Raw genomic sequence first — 21,404 nt, forward strand, 5'->3', positions numbered from 1 at the left:
AGGAGGAACAGTGATATATTTCCAAATCAGGGTCATAACACCAGTGCTTCACCAGAGGCTCACTGATGATGTTACCTGGTATGGTAATGAAATTTTTGAAAACGGACCTTCCAGTTCAGTGACCAAACTTACATCCAGGACCTCAACCTGAGCTACAAATCCTCTCAAAACTAACTAATTTCAATGTCCAATTTGTGCAGTGTGTTTTGTTGTTCTGCAAACTAATGAGCTAGAAATGGACACAGAAGCTATTGGCATTTTGCGAAGTATCATGCCTTATTACATGTAATATGTTGTCAGTACGATAAATTCCAAAAGGCTAGGTATTTACTAATGTCATACTGTTTTGGGGATAGTGATTTAATATGGACCTCTGATATTTTGCCTGCATCTTCTCTAGCAAGATCAAGCTCCTTAAGTTGTGGTTGTTATTTTGGTCATTTTGATCCAAATGAATTGACAGGGATGTGCCTGAGCAAATCCAAGAAGTATTTGAAGGAACAAATTACCACAGATGTTGGAATCTATACCGAAAACAACAAATGCTGGAGATCACAGCAGGTCAGGCAGCATCCAGGGAGAGAGAGCAAGATAACATTTCGAGTCCAGATGACTCTTCATGAGATGAACTAGGTGGAAGTGGGTAATGCAGATGCTGAAGATTAGAGTCAAGATTAGAGTGGTGCTGGAAAAGCACAGTAGGTCAGGCAGCATCCAAGGAGCAGGAAAATTGACGTTTTGGGCAAGATGAAGGGCTTTTGCACAAATCGTCAATTTTCCTGCACCTCAGATGATGCCTGACTGCTGTGCTTTTCCGGCACCAGTCTAATGTAGACTCTTCATGAGATGAAGTCTGACGAAGAGCCATCTAGACTTGATACATTAGCTTGCTCTCTCTCCATGGATGCTGCCTGACCTGCTGTCATCAAGAAGTATTTGAAACTGATTAACTTCAAGTTATCCCTCAAGCCACTGATGGTCCACTGGATTTTGAATTGTATTTTCAACCCAGTTGATATTGGAGTAGAATCATCTGTGAAAGCAGTTTTGGCAATTAATGTAAACTGTTTCTTTTTAGTTGTAATCAAGTTGTCTTGTTGTGATAGGTGAGTTTCCACTAATGTTGATGTTCTTGTGTTTCAGCAGGTTCCAGGAGAAGGAGTTCAAAAAGTATTATGAGAAGTGATCAAAGTATTTTGAGAAGTCTGCTTGGTATTTTTCTTACAATTGGATACAGTACAGCTGTTGGTAAGATTTTCAAACAAACTGTTTTCCATTTTAATAAATAATCTGTGCAATTTAAAGTGTTCTTTTCATCAGTTAGCAAAGCATCAAAACAATAAGTTTTATTTGTAAAGTTAGGTGATTTTAATAGGGTTTTCCCCTGACCAACAACAGGCATGAAACTGAAAAGTACAAAATATTTGAGAGAAGTATCTGGATCAATTCCATTGTTAATTTGTTATCAGTTTTGGATTTTGTGGGGGTACATTTTTAAGTACAGTTTTTCTGTTCAACATAAAAGCAAAGTACCATGGATGTGAGAAATCAGCAGTGAAACAGAACTGCTGGGGGAGAAAATAACTCAGCAAGTCAGTTAACATCTTTGGAAGTGAAACAGCCAAACGTTGCTGACAAAAAAATCCCAGACCTGCTGACTTTTTCTAGTTTTTTAAAAAACATTTTGATTTCAATGCAATCAGTACAGATCACTTTGACAGGATAAAACCAGCTTCACAAGTGAATTGTTGCCCCAGTGATGGGCCTCCAGCCTAATCTCACAATCCTTCACTCGTGGATGACTGATGTCCTTCTTGCAATGACCTCAGTCATATTATGGGTTTTTGAGTGAGACTGCCAATTTAGGGACAACTTTGTATTATGTTTCCATGCCCAGTGGGAACTGGAGTGAGAGTCTCCAAGCTGGTCACAAAATGTCTTTACAGAGGAGACTGTCTCGTTCTCTCAGCTTGGGTTGGATTCATAAAATAGATCCCAGAATTGAAAAGTCTGTGTTTAAGCAACTTCACTGCCCAATATCCCTTTTGAAGAATTGCTGGGTTTTCCTCCCAGTGGTATTAGAGCAAGTGTAGTTACTGCCTTAAGGCTTGTGGATTTATTGACTTTCAGCTTTGGGCATCCTATTTAAAAATGGCTTTAGCACGTGGTTGAGGTTACCCTCCCTATTGATTCCTGGATTCCTGAAGAAGGGCTTATGCCCGAAACGTCGATTCTCCTGTTCCCTGGATGCTGCCTGACCTGCTGCGCTTTTCCAGCAACACATTTCCAGCTCTGATCTCCAGCATCTGCAGACCTCACTTTACCCTCCCTATTGTCCTCTCTTGCCTCGCTGTTGTAATTTTTAAAGTTTTGACAATGGATTAATTGTCCGGGGGCCAAATAAGGTTCCCACATATGGTCAGAAGTGACCTGTGACTTCAGCTGGCTGGTGAAGTGGAGCTTCCCTCACTTAGTGGCAGGGGCTGTCCTCACTGACAGCACTGCTCTTGGGGAAGGGGCCAACCTGAGCAAGGGGGACCATGGCTGGGGGCAGGGGCTGCTCCTGAGTCTATTTACCTTCATTCCCCTGGAAGCTCCCCTCTCAATATCTCCCCCCAGCCTCAAGATATTGAAATTGTGGATAATGACATGCAAGATTTCCTTTCAATGTTTTTTCTTACTTTGTAAATAATTTATTATTACATAATCAGAACCATCCATCAAAATAAATACTTGATCATGAGATTCAAGATGATCTTGAAACAAAGGGTAGTGATAAGCAGCTCCCTTTTGGAATGGCAGGCGGTGACCAGTGGGGTACCGCAGGGATTAGCAGCTTTTTACAATATATATTAATGATATAGAAGATAGTATTAATTGTAACATTAGATAATTTGCTGATAATACAAAGCTGTGTGGCAGGGGGCAGGGTGAAATGTGAGGAGGATGTTAGGAGATTACAGGGTGACCTGGACAGGTTAGGTGAGTGGACAGATGCATGGCAGATGCAGTTTAATGTGGATAAATGTATGGTTATCCACTTTGGTGGCAAGAACAGGAAGGCAGACTACTACCTCAATGGAGTCAAGTTAGGTAAAGGGGCAGTACAAAGAGATCTGGGTGTTCTTGGACACCAGTTAATGAAGGCAAGCATGCAGGTACAGTAGGTAGTGAAGAAAGCTAATAGCATGCTGGCCTTCATAACAAGAGGGATTGAGTATAGAAGCAAAGAGATTCTTCTGCAGCTGTACAAGGCCCTGGTGAGACCGCACCTGGAATATTGTGTGCAGTTCTAGTCTCCAAATTTAAGGAAAGACATTCTGGCTATTGAAGGAGTGCAGCGTAGGTTCACGAGGTCAATTCCTGGAATGGCGGGACTATCTTATGTTTAAAGATTGGAGCGACTGGACTTGTATGTCCTTGAGTTTAGAAGACTGAGAGGGGATCTGATTGAGACATATAAGATTATTAAAGGATTGGACACTCTGGAGGCAGGAAACATGTTTCCGCTGATGGGTGAGTCCCGAACCAGAGGACACAGCTTAAAAATAAGGGATAGGCCATTTAGGACAGAGATGAGGAGAAACTTCTTCACCCAGAGAGTGTTGGGTGTGTGGAATGCTCTGCCCCAGAGGGCAGTGGAGGCCCAGTCTCTGAATTCGTTTAAGAAAGAGTTGGATAGAGCTCTCAAGGATAGTGGAATCAAGGGTTATGGAGATAAGGCAGGAACAGGATACTGATTAAGGATGATCAGCCATGATCAAAATGAATGGTGGTGCAGGCTGGAAGGGCCAAATGGCCTATTCTTGCACCTATTGTCTATTGCGTGCTGTTACTAATCTATTTCTGTTTATTCACAGTCGAGTTTAAGGTCCATACCCCAGACACAGTGGTCACTGCTGTCTATGGCCAGTACGTTGTGCTAAGATGTAACTTTACCATTCAGCATGGATCTCCATCTCTAAAACGACTGGTTATCAATTGGCAACGTGTTGAGACTGAGGACGTTGTGTATAGTTATTATTATGGAAAGGAGCAACTGACTCACCAAAGCCCTCAGTATTCCGGAAGAACAAGCTTATTCATGGAGGAATTAAAACGAGGGAATGCTTCACTGAAGCTGGACCAAGTGAAATCAGAGGATGCTGGACAATACAAGTGCTTTGTTAGTGGTGATTTAGGAAGCGGCTGGGGCACCATGTCATTAATATTTGCAGGTATGTATTTGCGTCCATTTTAGTTCTTTGAAGTTGTAAATTTAAAATCCCACTTCTTGGCCTCCCCAGATGGCTGAGTGAGTCTACCTATCTAAGGCACGGTGTATGGACCAGGAAGATTACTCAGACTATGCAGGTCTAACTCCTCTCTATTCCTGACCTCACCACATCTCAATGAGGATGGCCACACCTGTTAGCTATTCCCGAACCCAATTGTCTTTTGATATCTCCGGTATCTAGCTGAAAAGTGACCTCTGCATAAATGAGAAGCCCAGTTAGTAAAGAAATGAGGGTCAAGCTGATTAATGATGACAATTTGAGCTGATAGCAGAGCACGTTGCCTCAGCAATAAGTTGAACTTCTCCAGGGGCACGAGGATAGCGGGAGGAGAAAAAAATGACAAGAAGCAGAGAGGAAGTATGTGCTTCAATAATGTTGTAAATCTCAAGATAAAAAATTTGGTGAATGTTGTGGATTCTGTGATCAGTTCTATTTGCGAAAACTCAATTATGATTCCCCATTTACACATCCATTTGTGCTAGAAATTCAATCCAGAAGCTAATAGTTCTGGGAAAGAAGGTGCTAATCCAGAGACACTCTGGAGAAGCAGCGAAATCCAAAATTTGTTTTTGTTTTTGTGCTGCTCTCTTTAAATTGTTACTGAGTCACTTTCCAAAACAGCAGTGTTGACTCCCAGGGTGGACTCTTGCTGACTGCTGAGTCACACAAAAACATTTTAATTTCATGAGGAATTGTTCTTTAATTCTGTTTGATTGAGATTGTCTCTTAATAAGAGGCGAAAGGTTCAGGGCTGGCGAGAGTGATGGAGTTGAAGCTGCATTTGGATCAGCCATGGCCCTATTGAATGGTCAATCCATTCAGGGGAAGAGTGCCATACTCCACCTCTAATTCATTCATATGTTCGGTGCCATTCACTGTCATGTTAATAACTGGACAGCACTCTACTCTCCTTTTGTAAATCTCTGTTTAACAGCTGCTGCTATTCCCCACTCCCCATTTCCATCAAGCCAGGGGATCAACCTTGGCTCAATGGAGAGTGCAGGAGGGTATGCCAGGAGTAGCACCAGGTATACCCTGAAGATGAGGTGTCAACCTGGTGAAGCCACCAAACAGGACTACCTGCTTGCCAAACAGCATAAGCAGTAAGTGACAGACAGAGCTAAGTGACCCCACAAGCAACGGATCAGCTCTAAGCTCTGCAGTCCTTCCACATCCAGTCCTGAATGGTGGTGGACAATTAAACAACTCACTGGAGGGGGATGCTCCACAAATATCCCCATCCTCAATGATGGAGGAGCCCAGCACATCAGTGCAAAAGTTGAGGCTTATGCATTTGCAACAATCTTCAGTCAGAAGTGCCGAATGGATGATCCATTACGGTTCTTCCAGTGGTCCCCAGCATCACAGATACCAGTCTCCAGCCAATTCGATTCATTCCATGTGATATCAAGAAACAGCTAGAGGCTCTAGATACTACAAAGGCAATGGGCCCTGATGTCGTTCCGGCATTGGTACTGAAGACATGTGCTCCAGAACTTGCTGCTCCCCTTGCCAAGCTGTTCCAGTACAGTTACAACACTGGAAAACTGCTCAGGTATATCCTGTACTCAAAAGGCATGACAAATCCAACCCAAGTCCCACCCCATCAGTCTACTCTCCATCATCAGTAAAGTGATGGAAGGTGTCAGTAACAGCGCTATCAAGCCTCACCTGCTCAGCAATAACCTGCTCAGTGATGCCCAGTTTGGGTTTTGCCAGAGTCACTCAGCTCCTGACCTCATTACAGACTTGGTTCAAACATGGACAAAAGAGTTGAATTCCAGAGGTGAGGGGAGGGGAGAGGGACAGCCCTTGACATCAAGGCTGCATTCGACTGAGTGTGGCATCAAGGTGCCCTGCCAAAACTGGAATCAATGGGTGTGAGGGGCCAAACACTCTGGTGGTTAATGTCGTACCTGACAGATAGGAAGATGGTTGTGGTTATGGAGAGTCAGTCAGTGTCCTAAGCCCAACAATCTTCAGCTGCTTCATTAATGACCTTCCCTCCTTCATAAGATCAAAAGTGAAGTTATTCGCCGATGATTACACAGTGTTCAGCACCATTCGCCACTCCTCTGCTACTGAAGCAGTGCATGCTCAAATGCAGCACGAGCTGGACAATATCCAGGCTTGGGCCGACAAGTAGCAAGTACAATTTATGCCACACAATGCCAGACAATGGCCATCACCAATAAGAGATACTCTAACCAACGCCCCTTGACATTCAGCAGTATTACCATCACTGAATCTCCCACTGTCAACATCCTTGGGGTCACCATTGACCAGAAACTCAACTGAACTCACCACCTAAACACAGTGGCTACAAGAGCAGGTCAGAGACTAGGAATCCTACAGCAGGTAACTCACCTCCTCCCAAAGTCTATCCACCATCTACAAGGCACAAGTCAGGAGAGTGATGGAATACTCCCCATTTGCCCGAATGGGTGCAACTCCAAAAACACTCAAGAAGCTCGACACCATCCAGGACATTGCAACCCACATGATTGGCACCACATCAACAAACATTCAATCCCTCCACCACCAGCATTCAGTAGCAGCAGTGTGTACTATCTACAAGATGCACTGCAGAAATTCACCAGAAATCCTTAAGCAGCACTTTCCAAACCACAACCACTTCCTTCTAGAAGGTCAAGGGCAGCAGGTACTTGCGAACACCACCATCTGCAAGTTCCCCTCTAAGCCTCTCACCACCCTGACTGGGAAATATACCACTGCTCCTTCACAGTCGGGTCAAAATCCTGGAATTCCCTCCCTACCAGCATTGTGGGTCAACCCACAGCAAGTGGACTGCAGCGATTCAAGAAGGCAGCTCACTCCCACCTTCTCAGGTGGGCTATCAATGCTGGCCAGCCAGTGAAGCCCAAGTCCCACAAATGAATAGAACAACATTGTAGGATTTTCCACCTTCAGCTATATTTGTTATAAATTAAATACAACAGCAATTACTGCCACTGGTCTGTTTGTACTTGGAGTTAACAATTTTGAACATTTATAGTTTTCACTGCATTGTTTAATTACAGCTATCAATACAATATGTTGTCAAGTCTATTTCTTGTTTCGATTGACTTGTTGTTTTTATTTTCCAGCATATTATAAGGAACCTGACTTTTACATCCAACTACAACCATCTGGGACAGTGTTCAGATTCGAATCCCAAGGTTATCCTCTGGCCTCTGTATCTTGGCACAATGGAGAAAATGAAGATATTTCTACCCAGTCTGAGACTTATTACCAACAAAGTGACAATGGCCTATACTCACTGCACAGTATTCTGGAAATAACTGATGCCAGTAGAAGTTCAAACTATACCTTTAAGTTAATGAATGATGTGCTACATCAATCGGTTTCTCGAACATTTGGCCTTTCTGTAGGTAAGTTAACCTGTGTATCCTCTATTGTTGGTACTCTCAACCTCCGGTATGCCTTTGTAACACAATGCTGAACCCCTCCATCTTGGGTGCTCTACGTCGGATATCTCTCATCCACTAGGGTCTGGGTCAGAGATAAACAGGAGCTAAAAATAGTTCAGCTGGCAGTCTATTTGCTCCTTTTCATTTCCAGGCCATTTTTCTTTTTTTTGCAGAGGCAGGATCGGGAGCATGCTCTGGGAGATAGGCTTTTCCACAAACTCTTCTACATCTAATTAACTGAGCCAATGAAAGGAAGCCACCTCAGTTTTTCTAGTTTGTTCCAGATGGTTTGTGGTGGTGGGGGATGTTTAGTCAGAAACTGCCCTGGGGCATTCTAAAAAATAAAAAGCAGTTTCAGTTCTATTTCGGAAAGATGTTTCTGTTCCACATTGCTTTCCATTTTAGAAGCTTAAACAGCTGCATCTTGTTTAGTTTTAGCTTTGCAATTTTTCATTCTTGGTTTATCAAAATTCTTCACTCACTTTGAAGCCAATCATACAAGAATTTTATCTTTTATTTTCAAAAGAGGGCACTCCTCATTTATGTCAAGCTTCCTTTTAGTGCTCTGTAGTTTAGGTAATTAGTGGCTAGTCCTCATCTCTTCTATACTTGCTCACCTGTTTTTAGTCACCCCAGTACCTCCAATTTAAAGATTCCATCTTTGTTTTAAGTCCCTCCCTTGCTCTGCATTGCTGCGGATCCTGGAAGCCCATGAATTTCTTACGGCATTGCTGCTAGTGGATTTCCCTCCCTAGGTCTACCTGTTTAAATCAATGTCTCTCAATGATCCTTTACCCATGCGCCCGAATATTTCTTTGCAGATGTCAGTCATGCTTCAGTGATAGACGGTTGTGATTCAAAACCACTCAAATGCTTTGAGCAGCAAATCTTCGTTGATAGTTCCAAACAGTATTCTGAGCTGAGTTGTCAGATATGTTGTATTTTGATTTAGACATTAAGCCAAAACCCCTTTTGAGGCTGTTTCCTCCTACAGATGAATGAGATCCCATGGTACTATTGTGAAGTGGAACTAGGGAAGTTATTCCCAAAGTGTTGGTTGTTGTTATCCTTCAAACAACATCATTAAGAAAAACGAGTTATCTGGTCATCCTCTAATCGTTGTTAGTGGGAGCTTGCCGTGTGCACATTGGTCACTGAATTTCCTAAATCACAAGTGATTGCACATCAATAGCACTTCGTTAGCTGAAAATATGCTTTCATAATGAAAAACAACATAAATACAAAGTGCCTTTCTGGCTGATTGTACAATCTGAAGTGCCTTGGGATTTGTTTTCTACATTTAAAGGTGCTGTATTAATGCAGTTGTCTTTGTTCCTGATTTTAATCATAGAATCATAGAAATGTAGAGCATAGAAACAGACCCTTTGGTCCAACTCATCCATGCCGCCCAGATATCCCAACATAATCTAGTCCTATTTGCCAGCATTTTGACCTGTATTGCTCTAAACCTTCCTATTCATATACCTCCCCAGATGCCTTTTAAGTATTGTAGTATCTATAAACAATACCTTAAACTAAACCCATCAATATGATCAATTTGGTATGATGGGGTGTATTTTAAAATATTAGCAAATGAAAAAACAAACTAGCACTGAAACTACTGCTACAATGTTCAGTGGTTATCTTTCATTCTTTTACAGAAACGAAAACTGCTGAAGTTTGTACAAGAACCCGATGGTGGATTACAGTCTCTCTCCTTCTGACTGAATTTATAGTTATTTTAATTCTGGTGACAGTTGTGTATCAAAAACACCTTCAGTTGAAAATCGAACAAAAACAATTCTGCTGCGTGAAATGATGGAATATTCAGGAAGAGAATGTGTAAAGTTTCTGCTCGGCTCACGCAGCCCTGAAAGTCAATGGAATAGCTGCATTTCTAGATTTTTGGACATCATTTTTAACTCTTTAAACAGCTTTTCATCAGATGCCAGCAATTCCAGGAAAGGGGATTTTATCAGTAACTCTCAGTATTGAACTGAGAGTTGATCCCTTTGGGACACACAAGACTGAGGAGAAATTTGACATAGGAGTATGCAATTGATGGATTTAGTAAGATAGGCAAGAAATGTTGTACTCAGGAGCTGATGGTAAAAGAGGTAGACAGTGGAGAATCACAGATTTGAGATTTTGAATAAGGGATGCTCAAATGGATTTATTGAAATGCCTTAAAATTTTATTCCAATTAAAGGCATTATATATGAGCATAATAAGTACCTTCTGATAAAATGTAATAAAATGTTATTACAATCCACAACTGTACTGTTGTTAATGTAGTGCTTTGTGTGCCTAGTGCTTTAAACTGAGCATGATCTCCTTCTACTCAGCTGCCTTGGTTTTGGAAACCATGCTTCTTAAATAAATCTGCTGGCTGGGGATTACATTCCTGTATATTTATATTACTGGGTGCTTTTTGTTTTGGCTAGGGCTGCTAAAATTGGATGTGTGGCTATCCCACCAGCTTCTCACTCACCCTGTTATGGACCAGACCAGATCCCCTTAGAATATTTTAAGAAGATAGCCTAGACCCTAAATTATTTTCTTATTTTAAAGATAGATGTGAAGTGCTGTGCTCCAGATGTGATGTGTCTATTCAAACTACTTGACGTTAAGCAAAACGCAATTTATTTAAAGACCATAGATAAAATACAAACAAAAGAAAGTGGAATTTAGAATAATGTAACTACTGGAAAACTTAACTGAATAATAGATACAGTACCTATTACTAATGAACTGTTCCAGCATAGTGACATCCCATAAACACACCCTTGGCAAAAAGGTAAATTCAGACACAGATTCTCACACGCAGCAGCTAGGAATCATTGACAAAAGATCCTCCTCTTCTGGGACCCAAAGAACTTCTGTCTGCTACAGCTTAAAAAAAATGAGAAAGCCTGATCTGGGTGAACTGGCCAATCCCCTTCAGTTGTTAGAACTCTGTAAACAAAATTAAAGAATATCAAAGTCATTGACTCAAGCTGTCTCCAGTTGCCACTTTGGCTCCTCTGCCTTTATACCTTTTGCTAAAAAAAATCCAGGATAAAGTGAGCTTTTTTAAAGTGACAGATTTTTCACAACCCCTTGTGGTTATGCCGTTCGATCCCATACAGTAGCCTATCAAGAAAAGAAATAAGTACTGGAATTGACAATTCAAACAAACTAAAGATCTCCCTTACATATACAAGACTATATTTACATGTGGGTCTGATAACAGAATGGGCCCTCAATTAATTGCTCCAAGCTTTAGTGGGTCCTTCAGCACATAGTCCTGGACCTTGGAATGTGCCAGTCTGCAACATTCAATTGAGTTCAACTCTTTGTTCTGAAAGACCAACAAATTTCGGGCAGAACAAAGAACAATACAGCACAGGAACAGGCCCTTTGGCCCTCCAAGCCTGCGCTGACACATTTTACCCTTCCATACTAAAACTGCCTTCACTTACAGGATCTGTATCCCTCTATTCCCTTCCTATTCATGTATTTGTCCAGGTGTTTTTTGAATGCTGCTTTTGTGTCTGCTTTCCATCACCAGAAGAAGGGTTACACCCAAAACATTGACTTCTCCACCTCCTGATGCTGCCTGGCTTGCTGTGTTCTTCCAGCCTCCTGCCTATTTTGGATTCCAGCATCTGCAGTATTTTTTGTCTCTCTTTGGCACCTTCACTGGCAGTGTATTCCACCTTTTGTGTGAAAAATTTGCCACGCACATCTCTTTTAAACATCACCCCCACCTCGCACCTTGAATTCACATTCTTAGTAATTGACCCCTCCACCTTGAAAAGGCCTAACACATTCCACTCTATCCATACCATTCGCAATCTTATAAGCTTCTATCAGATCACCCCCCTCCACCACCCAACTCCTGCGTTCCGATGAAAACAAACACAGTCTATTCAACTTTCTTTAGAGCTAAAATCCCCAATACCAGGCAACATCCTGGCAAACCTTTTCTGTACCCTCTCCAAAATGTCCACATCCTTCTGGTAGCATGGTGACCAGAACTGTACACAAAAAATGTCTTTCACCGAGTTGATGGTCCTCCAGGTGCAGTTGATGTTTGTCCCAATGTGCATCTCGGGGAATGTGGAGCATGAGGTCCCGTGTCATGGAGCTGCTCGGGATGGACCTCGATAAATAAACCACTGCATCTTCCTTCAGACTCCCTTTTCAAGAGCACATTCCAGAAGGAATGTGTCACATAGTCTACCGCCATCCCACAGCTGTTATGAGGGCAGCGTGCGGGCAGTGCCCTTCTCACCACCAGCCAAGCAATGTCTTGGAGCTTGTTGGAAAGTTCTGGTGATGAGGCATTCTGCCAAAGGACTTTGACAGTCTGCTCAGGGAACCAACCAACAGGATCCACCCTCTCCTTTTCCTACATGGCCTCATTCCAGGGCTGGGAGGCGGGTGGGGCAGCAGCAGAAGCTGTTTGTTTAGAAACTGTGAGCAGAGCTGTTGGGTGGAATATTAACTCTCCATATTCACTGGGTAGCTCAAACCAGGCTCAGATTCCTTAATAATACAAGGAAAGTGCTGCAAATCCTGGAAATCAAAAATGAAAACAGAAAGCATCTGCGGAGCGTTGAAAAACAAGAGTATTTTTTTCTCTTGATTTATTCCTATGCCAGCCTGGGACACTAAGGGAATGAAACAGCCACTCCAATTAGAAAATTGAACCAGGTGCATTTTGCAATGGCCCAGTTGTGTACTCCAGAAATAGACGGAGAGTGTGGCATAATTTTAAAATAAAGGGAGGTATGAAATGTTTTTCCTTAAAAACTCAGTGGGATCCTCCATATACTTGACCTGCAACCACCAAGATTTATGAATCAAATAGATCGATTTTATGAATGCTTAACCAACAACAAAGGGAACTCAGAAATGTCTTATCTCGGGTGTATGCTCCTTTGAAAGTTGTTAGTTCATGCACATTCTTCTGTTTCTGAAGAGGTGTTATGTTGATCTGCATCTCAGAGGGATTGTATCACTGAAGTCAGGCCAATACTGTGCCACAGAACAATTCCTTCAATGTAGGAACATAGGAACAGGAGAATGTTCCTTGAGTCTGTTTCAATGTCAATGAGAAACATGGTCACTCTGTGGTCTAACTCTCCATATACCTGCCTTTAGCCCATATCCCTTTATATCTTTGCTTTACAAAACACATCTCTCTAAGATTTAATATTAGCAACTGATCCAGCATCCACTGCAATTTCTGGAAGAGAGTTCCAAACCCCTCCCACCCTTTGTGTGTAAAACTGTTTCCTAACATCTCCTGACCGTTCTGGCCCTAATTCTCAGGCTGTGCCTCCGAGTTCTAGAATCTCCAAACAATGGAAAATGGCTTATCTATCTAGTTAATACCTTGAAGACTTTGACCAGATTACCCCTTAACCTTCCAATGTCTAACAAAAACAGGCCTCATTGTATATCCCTCCTCATGACCTAACCACTGAAGTCCATTCTTAGAAACAATTTTTCATCTTCCATTCGGAGGGATTTCTTCATTAGGAAATGACTCAAACTATCTTCATCTGTTGGTTTTACAAGCAGTGCATCAGGTGTCACCCCACCTCTAGCGTATAAGCGAAACAAATTCTTCATTGTGTCAACAACTGACACTCTTAGTTGTACAAGAATTGTACAAACAACATTACGTCCTCTCACCAATGATCCAAACTGTTGTAAAATCATTCATCTCCCACCCCAGAAACAGTAACCTGCACTGAAGACCTGCACAAAGCATTCAGTTCTGAAGAACGGTCACAGGGCCTGAAATACTGACTCTGATTTCTCTCCACAGATGCAACTGGTCTTGCTGAGTTTCTCTACCAATATCTGTTTTGGTTTCAGATTTCCAGCATTTGGAGTTCTTTGTTTTATTTCACAAAGCCAGCATGCAGGTAATGCAAGGAATCTCTTTTCTAGATATCACAAACCTAATTTGACCAATCTCACCATATTTTTCCAACTGACTCATCATTGTCCACATTGTTCAGGGGCTGGGAAAGTTCTGCCCATGGAGTCTACTCCCTACCTCCTTCACAGACTGACTTCCCATCCCCGTCTGCAATCTTTTGAACTGCTGTTCAATGACACCCACCCCTACCCCTGAGTGAACTATTGGAAAGCTTGCAATTAGCTCCTCCCATCCTGCTGGGCAGAATTGAGTGTTGGCCCCCAGCAATTTTTGGCACAGGGTGTTCCTGAACATTACCAGTGATAGATGGCTGACTTGATCAGTGAAGATGTGGAGGTACTGATATTGGACAGGGGTGGACAGAGATACAAATCACACAACACCAGGTTATAGTCCAACAGGTTTATTTGGAAGCACTAGCTTTCGGCGCTCTGAAAGCTGGTATTTCCAAGTAAACCTGTTGGACTATAACCTGGTGCTGTGTGAGTTTTAACTTTGTTCAGTGAAGAAAATTAAATAATTAAAGGATTTCTTCAAAGCGAGGGATGTAGGGGGAGCAAATAGCAGGACAGGGTCCTGGCTTCTCCTGAATTTAGGCACAATTACACTTCAAGGCTTAATTTAACAATATCAGGGTCTGGCAGATCTTGCTTACTTTGAAATAAAGCAATAAAGGGTAACATTGGTTGCCAGGGTTGGGGGGTCTGAGCTATAGCAAGCAGCTGAATAGGCTGGGGTTGTTTTCTCCTGTCGTGTCGGATGCTAGGGGGGACCTTATAGAGGTTCATAAAATCATGAGGGGCATGGATTGGGTAAATAGTTTCTCTACCCCAGGGAAGGGGTAAATAGTTTCTCTACCCCAGGGAAGGGGAGTTCAAAACTAGACGGCAGAGGTTTTAGAGGGGAAAGATTTAAAAGGGACCTAAGGGGTAACATTTCCACGCAGAGGGGGATGTGGGTATGGAATGAGTTGCCAGAGGAAGTGGTGCAGGCAGGTACAATTACAATATTTAAAAGGTATGGTAGGCTGGATGGCAAGGCTAGATCACATGAAATAAAGGGAGAACTAGCCATTTGGACACAGAATTGGCTCAAAGGTAGAAGGCAGAAGCTGGTGCTGGAGGGTTGCCTTTCAGACTGGAGGCCTGTGACCAGTGGTGTGTTACAAGATTTGCTGTGGGTTCACTGCTTTTCATCATTTATATAAGTATTTTGAAGTGAGCATAAGAGGTATAGTTAGTAAGTTTGCAGATGACATCAAAATTGGAGGTGTAGTGGATAGCGAAGAAGGTTACCTCAGAGGTTACAATGGGATTTTGATTAGATAGGCCAATGGGCTGAGGTGCAGCAGGTAGAGTTTAATTTAGATAAATGTGAGGTGCTGCATTTTGGAAAGGTACATCAGGGCAGGACTTATATATTTAATGATTAGGTGCTGGGGAGTGTTACTGAACAAAGAGACCTTTGAATGCAGGTTCATAGGTTTCTTGAAAATTGAGTCTCAGGTAACAGGATGCTGAAGAAGGCATTTGGCATGCTTGCCTTTATTGGTCAGTACATTTAGTCTCCAGTTGGAAGATCATGTTGAGGCTTTATAGGAAATTGGTTAGGCCACTTTTGGAATATAGTACTGTGTACAGTTCAGGTCTCCCTCCTAAAGGAAAGATGTTGTGAAACTTGAAAGAATTCAGAAAAGATTTACAAGGATGTTGCCAATGTTGGAGGGCTTGAACTATAGGGAGAGGCTGAATAGGCTGAGGCTTTTTTTCCCTGGAGTGTTGGAGCTGAGGGGTGATCTTATATAAGTTTATAAAATCACGAAGGCCTGGGATAAATGAACAAGGAGTCCAAATCTAGAGAACATAGATTTAAGGTGAGGGAAAAGATTTAAAAGGGTGCTAAGGGGCAACTTTGAGCTGCCAAAGAAAGTGGTGGAGGCTGGTACAATTATGACATTTAAAAGGCATCTGGATGGGTACATGAATATGAAGGCTTTCAAGGGATATGGGCTAAATGCTGGAAAATGGGACTAGATTTATTTAGGATATCTGGTCACATGGACAAGTTGGACCAAAGGGTTGGTTTCCATACTGTACAGCTCTCTGACTCTATGACTCTGTTGGCTTGCTCCAGATTAACCAGCTGAATATTTATCCAAAAGGTCTCCTGTTAAAGAGCTATCTCTAATACCGTTTGTGCAGCAAGTCCAGTTAAAGATACTTATAAATTCAAATCAGAAGTTGCCTGTGTCAATTCAATATCTGCAGATTGTAGTGTCTACTGATCACAGGAGACCATGAGCAGGACCATGGATACTGGATGTTCTTTTTCCAGGGCCACTTTCTTTCAGAGTGATTGAGGAGAATGGGCCAGTAATCTGAGGAATTAAGAAGAACGAGAGGCCATCAAAATGTTTATTGTACATTGGGCACATTCCATGAGGCTGTTTGCCCTTGGCTGGGGAACAGAGGACTGCAAACAACAGCATCAGGATGATGTTTGGCCATTTGGAATGAGGAGGAAGGCATTCACTCAAAGGATTGTGTAGCTCTGGAAATCAATCCCCACCCCCACATGGATATAGGAGTTCAGCCTTTGACTGTAAGCAAGCTTGAAATAAATTGCATTTTAGAATTGATAACAAGAGGATCCAGTGGGAGAGTGGAACAGAGGAATGACTGGATGTGTCCCTGTTTACTATTATCTGCCTGAAACTCTTGCAAAGTGCTTTACCTAGATACATGTAACTACAGTAAAATACATCAAACTAGATCACTGGCAAAACAGTTTCACAGGGTCACCTGATTTTCTTCTCTTATCTTCTCTGTTTTTATGACTCATGATTAATCACTTATGAGTAACAAGTAAGAAGATAAATATTTTAAAATTTTAACTAGTTTCATCAACATTATTTAAGATGAGTAGTATTACATCAGACAGATAATCTTGGCATGCAACGGAATGAGAGCTTACTGGGAATAGATGGGAGCGTGAAATTCAAAACACAAACACATCAGCAATGTGATCTTATTAACTCAAGGATCAGGCTCAAGGGGCCGAATGGGGTCTTCCCCCACTATATGTGCTGTTATTTTACATGTTGGTGTGTATTAATAAACAGTTCAGAATTACTCGGTTGTGTTTTGGGCAGTGAAACTTAAATGATGGGGACTGTAATTGGTTTCTGTCTGGTGACTAACAGCAGTTCATCATGAGATTTTTTTTCCCTAATCAGCTGATATTCCTGACATTCAGGATGGAGTAAATGCATGGTAGACCAGTTAGCAAAATTAGATCACATGGAATACAGAAAGAACTATCCATTTAGATGCAGAATTGGCTCAAAGGTAAAAGACACAGGGTGTTGGTGGAGGGTTGCTTTTCAGACTGGAGGGCTGTGACCAGTGGACTGTCACAAGGATCAGTGCTTTTCGTCATTTATATAAGTATTTTGGATGTGAACATACAAGGTATAGTTAGTAAGTTTGCAGGTGACATCAAAATTGGAGGTGATGTGGACATTGAAAAAGGCTACCTCAGAGTACAATAGGATTTTGATCAGATGGGCCAATTGTCTAAGGTGCGACAGGTGGAGTTTAATTTAGATAACTGTGCGGTGCTGCATTTTGGAAAGGTACACCAGGGCAGGACTTATAAACGTAATAGTAAGGTGATGGGGAGTGTGACTGAACAAAGGGACTTTTGAGTGCAGGTTCATAGTTCCTTGAAAATTGAGTCATGGGTAATATGATAGTGAAGAAGGTGTTTGGCATGCTTGCCTTTATGGGTCAATGCATTGAGGAAATTAGTTGGGAGGTCATGTTGCGGATGTACAGGATGTTGGTTAGGCCACTTTTGGAATACTGTTAACCATTTGTGCCTCTCTGCAATAGGAAAGATGTTGTGAAACTTGAAAGAATTCAGAAAAGATTTACAAGGATGTTGCCAGTACTGGAGGGTTTGAGCTATAGGGCGAGGCTGAACAGGCTGAGGCTGTTTTTCTTAGAATTTCAGAGGCTGAGGGATGGCCTTTAAGAGGTTTATAAAATCATGAGGGGCACAGGTAAATGGACAAGATCTTTTCCCCAGGATAGGAGATTCCAAAACTAGAAGGCATAGGTTTAGGTTCAGAAGCGAAAGATTTAAAAAAGACCTATGGGCAACTTTGAGCTGCCAGAAGAAGTGGTGGAGGCTGGTCCAATTATGAGAATTAAAAGGCATCTGATGGGTGTATGAATATGAAAGATTTTGTGGGATATGGGCCAAATGCTTGCAAATGGGACTAGATTTACTTAGGATATCTGGTCGACATGGACAAGTTGGACCGAAGTGTTGGTTTCCATACTGTACAGCTCTCTGACTCTATGACTCTGTTGGCTTGCTCCAGATTAACCAGCTGAATATTTATCCAAAAGGTCTCCTGTTAAAGAGCTATCTCTAATACCGTTTGTGCAGCAAGTCCAGTTAAAGATACTTATAAATTCAAATCAGAAGTTGCCTGTGTCAATTCAATATCTGCAGATTGTAGTGTCTACTGATCACAGGAGACCATGAGCAGGACCATGGATACTGGATGTTCTTTCTCCAGGGCCACTTTCTTTCAGAGTGATTGAGGAGAATGGGCCAGTAATCTGAGGAATTAAGAAGAACGAGAGGCCATCGAAATGTTTATTGTACATCGGGCACATTCCATGAGGCTGTTTGCCCTTGGCTGGGGAACAGAGGACTGCAAACAACAGCATCAGGATGATGTTTGGCCATTTGGAATGAGGAGGAAGGCATTCACTCAAAGGATTGTGTAGCTCTGGAAATCAATCCCCACCCCCACGTAGATATAGGAGTTCAGCCTTTGACTGTAAGCAAGCTTGAAATAAATTGCATTTTAGAATTGATAATAAAAGGAGAATGGAACAGAAGAATTACTGGATGTGTTCGTTTGCCAAGATCTGCCTGAAACTCTTGCAAAGTTTTGCACTGTACAGTACTTGTCCAATCAGACAGATGACAAAGAAGTTTCACAGAGTCACTTGTTTTCCTTCTGCCATTACGTGAAATGACAAAGCAATTTCATATGTCACTTGATCCTCTTCCATTGCGTGTTTTTATGACGATTAATCACTTATCAGTAACAAGTAAGAAGATAAATATTTTAAAATTTTAACTAGTTTCACATCAGACAGACAGTCCTGGCATGAGTATTACATCAGACAGACAGTCCTGGCATGCAAGAGAATGAGAGTTTACTGGGAATGCTCAAAACACAAACACATTAGCAATGTGATCTTATTGACTCAAGGAGCCGAATGGTCTGCTCCACTACACCTGCTGTTACTTTACATGTTGGTGTGTATTAATATAAACAGTTCAGAATTACTCAGTATTGTTCCGGATAGTGAAACTTGAATTCCTGATGAAGGGCTCTTGCCTGAATGTCGATTCTTCTGCCCCTCGGATGCTGCCTGACCTGCTGTACTTTTCTAGCACCATCCACACTCTCCACTCTGCTCGCCAGATCTGTACTCCTCACTTTCTTCCTGAAATTTGGTTTCTGTCTGGTGACTAACGGCAGTTCATCATGAGGTTTTTTTTTCCCTCTCAATCAGCTGATACTCCTGACATTCAGTACGGCGGAATATTCTGCCTTCCCTGTGCCCCACTGAGCTCCGGGGAGCGGGGGGAGTGAGTGAGTGATCAATCCCCAGCTGAGAGGCTCGCTCCCGGGGTTCGAGCAGAGGGGAAGCCCGTCCTGCAGGAACCTTGGGTTTTACTGTTAATGGAAGGGAGTTCCCCGAGTGTGTACAGCCAATGCTTGTTATACAGCGAACTCAAACGTGTTTGCATGGTTCCATGGTGTAATGGTTAGCACTCTGGACTCTGAATCCAGCGATCCGAGTTCAAATCTCGGTGGAACCTTACCTTTTAGCTGCAAATCTGCAGTCAAACTTTTCAAGGGAGAAACATTAATTACACTCAGTTTAATCACCTTTAGCAAATTAACTGTATCGCAATTGAGAGATTACTGGGGAAATATATTATGAACGCTAATGGAGAGATAGTGATCTCCATGGCAGAAGGATTCCTATTCAAAGGAGCAGGCAATTTAAAATAATGTAAAAGAATTAAAAGCTACATGAGATTTTAAAAAAAAATTGTGATGTAGGAGTGGTTATAAGCTGGATCAAATTTACTGAAGGAACAACTTTTGCAAATGGTCTGGGTAAAGAGTGAGGGAGTAAGGCCAGTTGCGTTGCTGCTGCAGAAATCTGGTCTAATGTCAATGGTTACTATATGATTGTAAATTTGGGACCTGTTGTCTTTGGAAAAGTGAAAACAAGAGGTGATAACCGGACCCTCGTCATCATTGGCAGTCCCTCACAAAGGAGGATAACTCCTTCCACACTCAGGGTGGGTCTGTAGCTGGCTGTACAGACCAATGTGCCTTCTTCAGGCTCCTCCACTTTTGACCGTCAGTGATTCCCAGGTGTCCATGGGAATGCCACACTTCACCAGTGAGGTCTTGGTGATGTAGATGATGCCTGGATAGCAGATGAATGGATAAATAAACATGGGAACACAGAAATTAGGAACAGGAATAGGCCATTCAGCTCTTTGATCCACTCCACCATTCGTTATGATCATGAAAACATCCAACTCAATAAGGAGACAGGGGAAGGGGAAGGGCACCTCCTCCCTCACCTCTGTCCAAGGCCCCAAAGGAGCCTCCCACATCCATCAAAGTTTCACCTGCACTTCCACACATGTCATTTATTGCATCTGTTGCTCCCGATGCAGTCTCCTCTATATTGAGGAGACTGCATCGGGAGCAACAGATGCAATAAATGACATGTGTGGAAGTGCAGGTGAAACTTTGATGGATGTGGGAGGCTCCTTTGGGGCCTTGGACAGAGGTGAGGGAGGAGGTGCCCTTCCCCTTCCCCTGTCTCCTCTATATTGAGGAGACTGGGTGCCTTCTCGCAGGACGCTTTAGGGAACATCTCTGGGACACCCGCACCAATCAACCACACCATCCCGTGGCCAAACATTTCAACTCCCCCTCCCACTCTGCCGAGGACATGCAGGTCCTGGGCCTCCTTCATCACCACTCCCTCACCACCTGAAGCCTGGAGGAAGAACACTTTATGTTCCAACCCGGGACCCTTCAACCCCAGGGGATCAATGTGGACTTCACCAGTTTCCTCATTTCCCCATCCCCCACCTTATCCCAGTTCCAATCTTCCAGCTCGGCACTGCCCTCATGACCTATATCACCTTTCAATCCTCCTTCCCACCTATCCGCTCCACCCTCCTCTCTGACCTATCACCTTTACCCCCATCTCCACCCACCTATTGCACGTTCAGCTACCTTCTCCCCAGCCCCCGCCCCACCCCCCTTCCATTTATTTCTCCACCCCAGAGGTTCCCAGCCTCATTCCTGATGAAGGGCTCCAGCCCAAAACGTCGACTCTCCTGCTCCTCAGATGTTGCCTGACCTGCCGTGCTTTTCCAACAACACACTCTCAACATCCAACTCAATAACCTGCTTCAGCTTTTCTTCACAGTATATTGAACTTCTTAGCTCCAAGTGCTATATCCAATTGCCTCTCAAAATCATACAGTCACTTTCTATGGCAGTGAATTCCACAGACTCATTATTCTCTGGGGGAAGAATTTCACATCTCACTTCTAAATGATTTATTCCATATCAGTACACAGCGACCTCAGTTCTGGATTCCCTGGTCATCAGGATCATATTTTCTA

General features: G+C 42.7%; 1 protein-coding gene and 1 non-coding gene across 2 annotated transcripts; both read left to right on the top strand.

Moving 5' to 3' along the window:
* Positions 1-1,121: 1,121 nt before the first annotated feature.
* LOC122547698 (CD276 antigen-like) lies at positions 1,122-10,274 on the top strand. Its single transcript, XM_043686295.1, has 4 exons — positions 1,122-1,248; positions 3,861-4,217; positions 7,385-7,669; positions 9,370-10,274. The coding sequence occupies exons 1-4, from the start codon at positions 1,176-1,178 to the stop codon at positions 9,525-9,527; spliced, it is 873 nt and encodes a 290-aa protein (XP_043542230.1). The 5' UTR covers positions 1,122-1,175; the 3' UTR covers positions 9,528-10,274.
* Positions 10,275-19,487: 9,213 nt separating this feature from the next.
* trnaq-cug lies at positions 19,488-19,559 on the top strand. Its single transcript has one exon. It is a non-coding gene; the product is annotated as a tRNA-Gln (tRNA).
* The last annotated feature ends 1,845 nt before the right edge of the window (positions 19,560-21,404 follow it).

Source organism: Chiloscyllium plagiosum, unplaced genomic scaffold, assembly GCF_004010195.1.
Source record: "Chiloscyllium plagiosum isolate BGI_BamShark_2017 unplaced genomic scaffold, ASM401019v2 scaf_5925, whole genome shotgun sequence".
In the NCBI taxonomy this organism is placed as follows: Eukaryota; Metazoa; Chordata; class Chondrichthyes; order Orectolobiformes; family Hemiscylliidae; genus Chiloscyllium; species Chiloscyllium plagiosum.

Coding starts and splice junctions, on each gene's coding strand:
- LOC122547698 (XM_043686295.1), top strand. CDS start 1,176: ATGAGAAGTGATCAAAGTATTTTGAGAAGTCTGCTTGGTATTTTTCTT. Junction 1,249..3,860: donor TGGATACAGTACAGCTGTTG/GTAAGATTTTCA, acceptor GTTTATTCACAG/TCGAGTTTAAGGTCCATACC. Junction 7,670..9,369: donor AACATTTGGCCTTTCTGTAG/GTAAGTTAACCT, acceptor ATTCTTTTACAG/AAACGAAAACTGCTGAAGTT.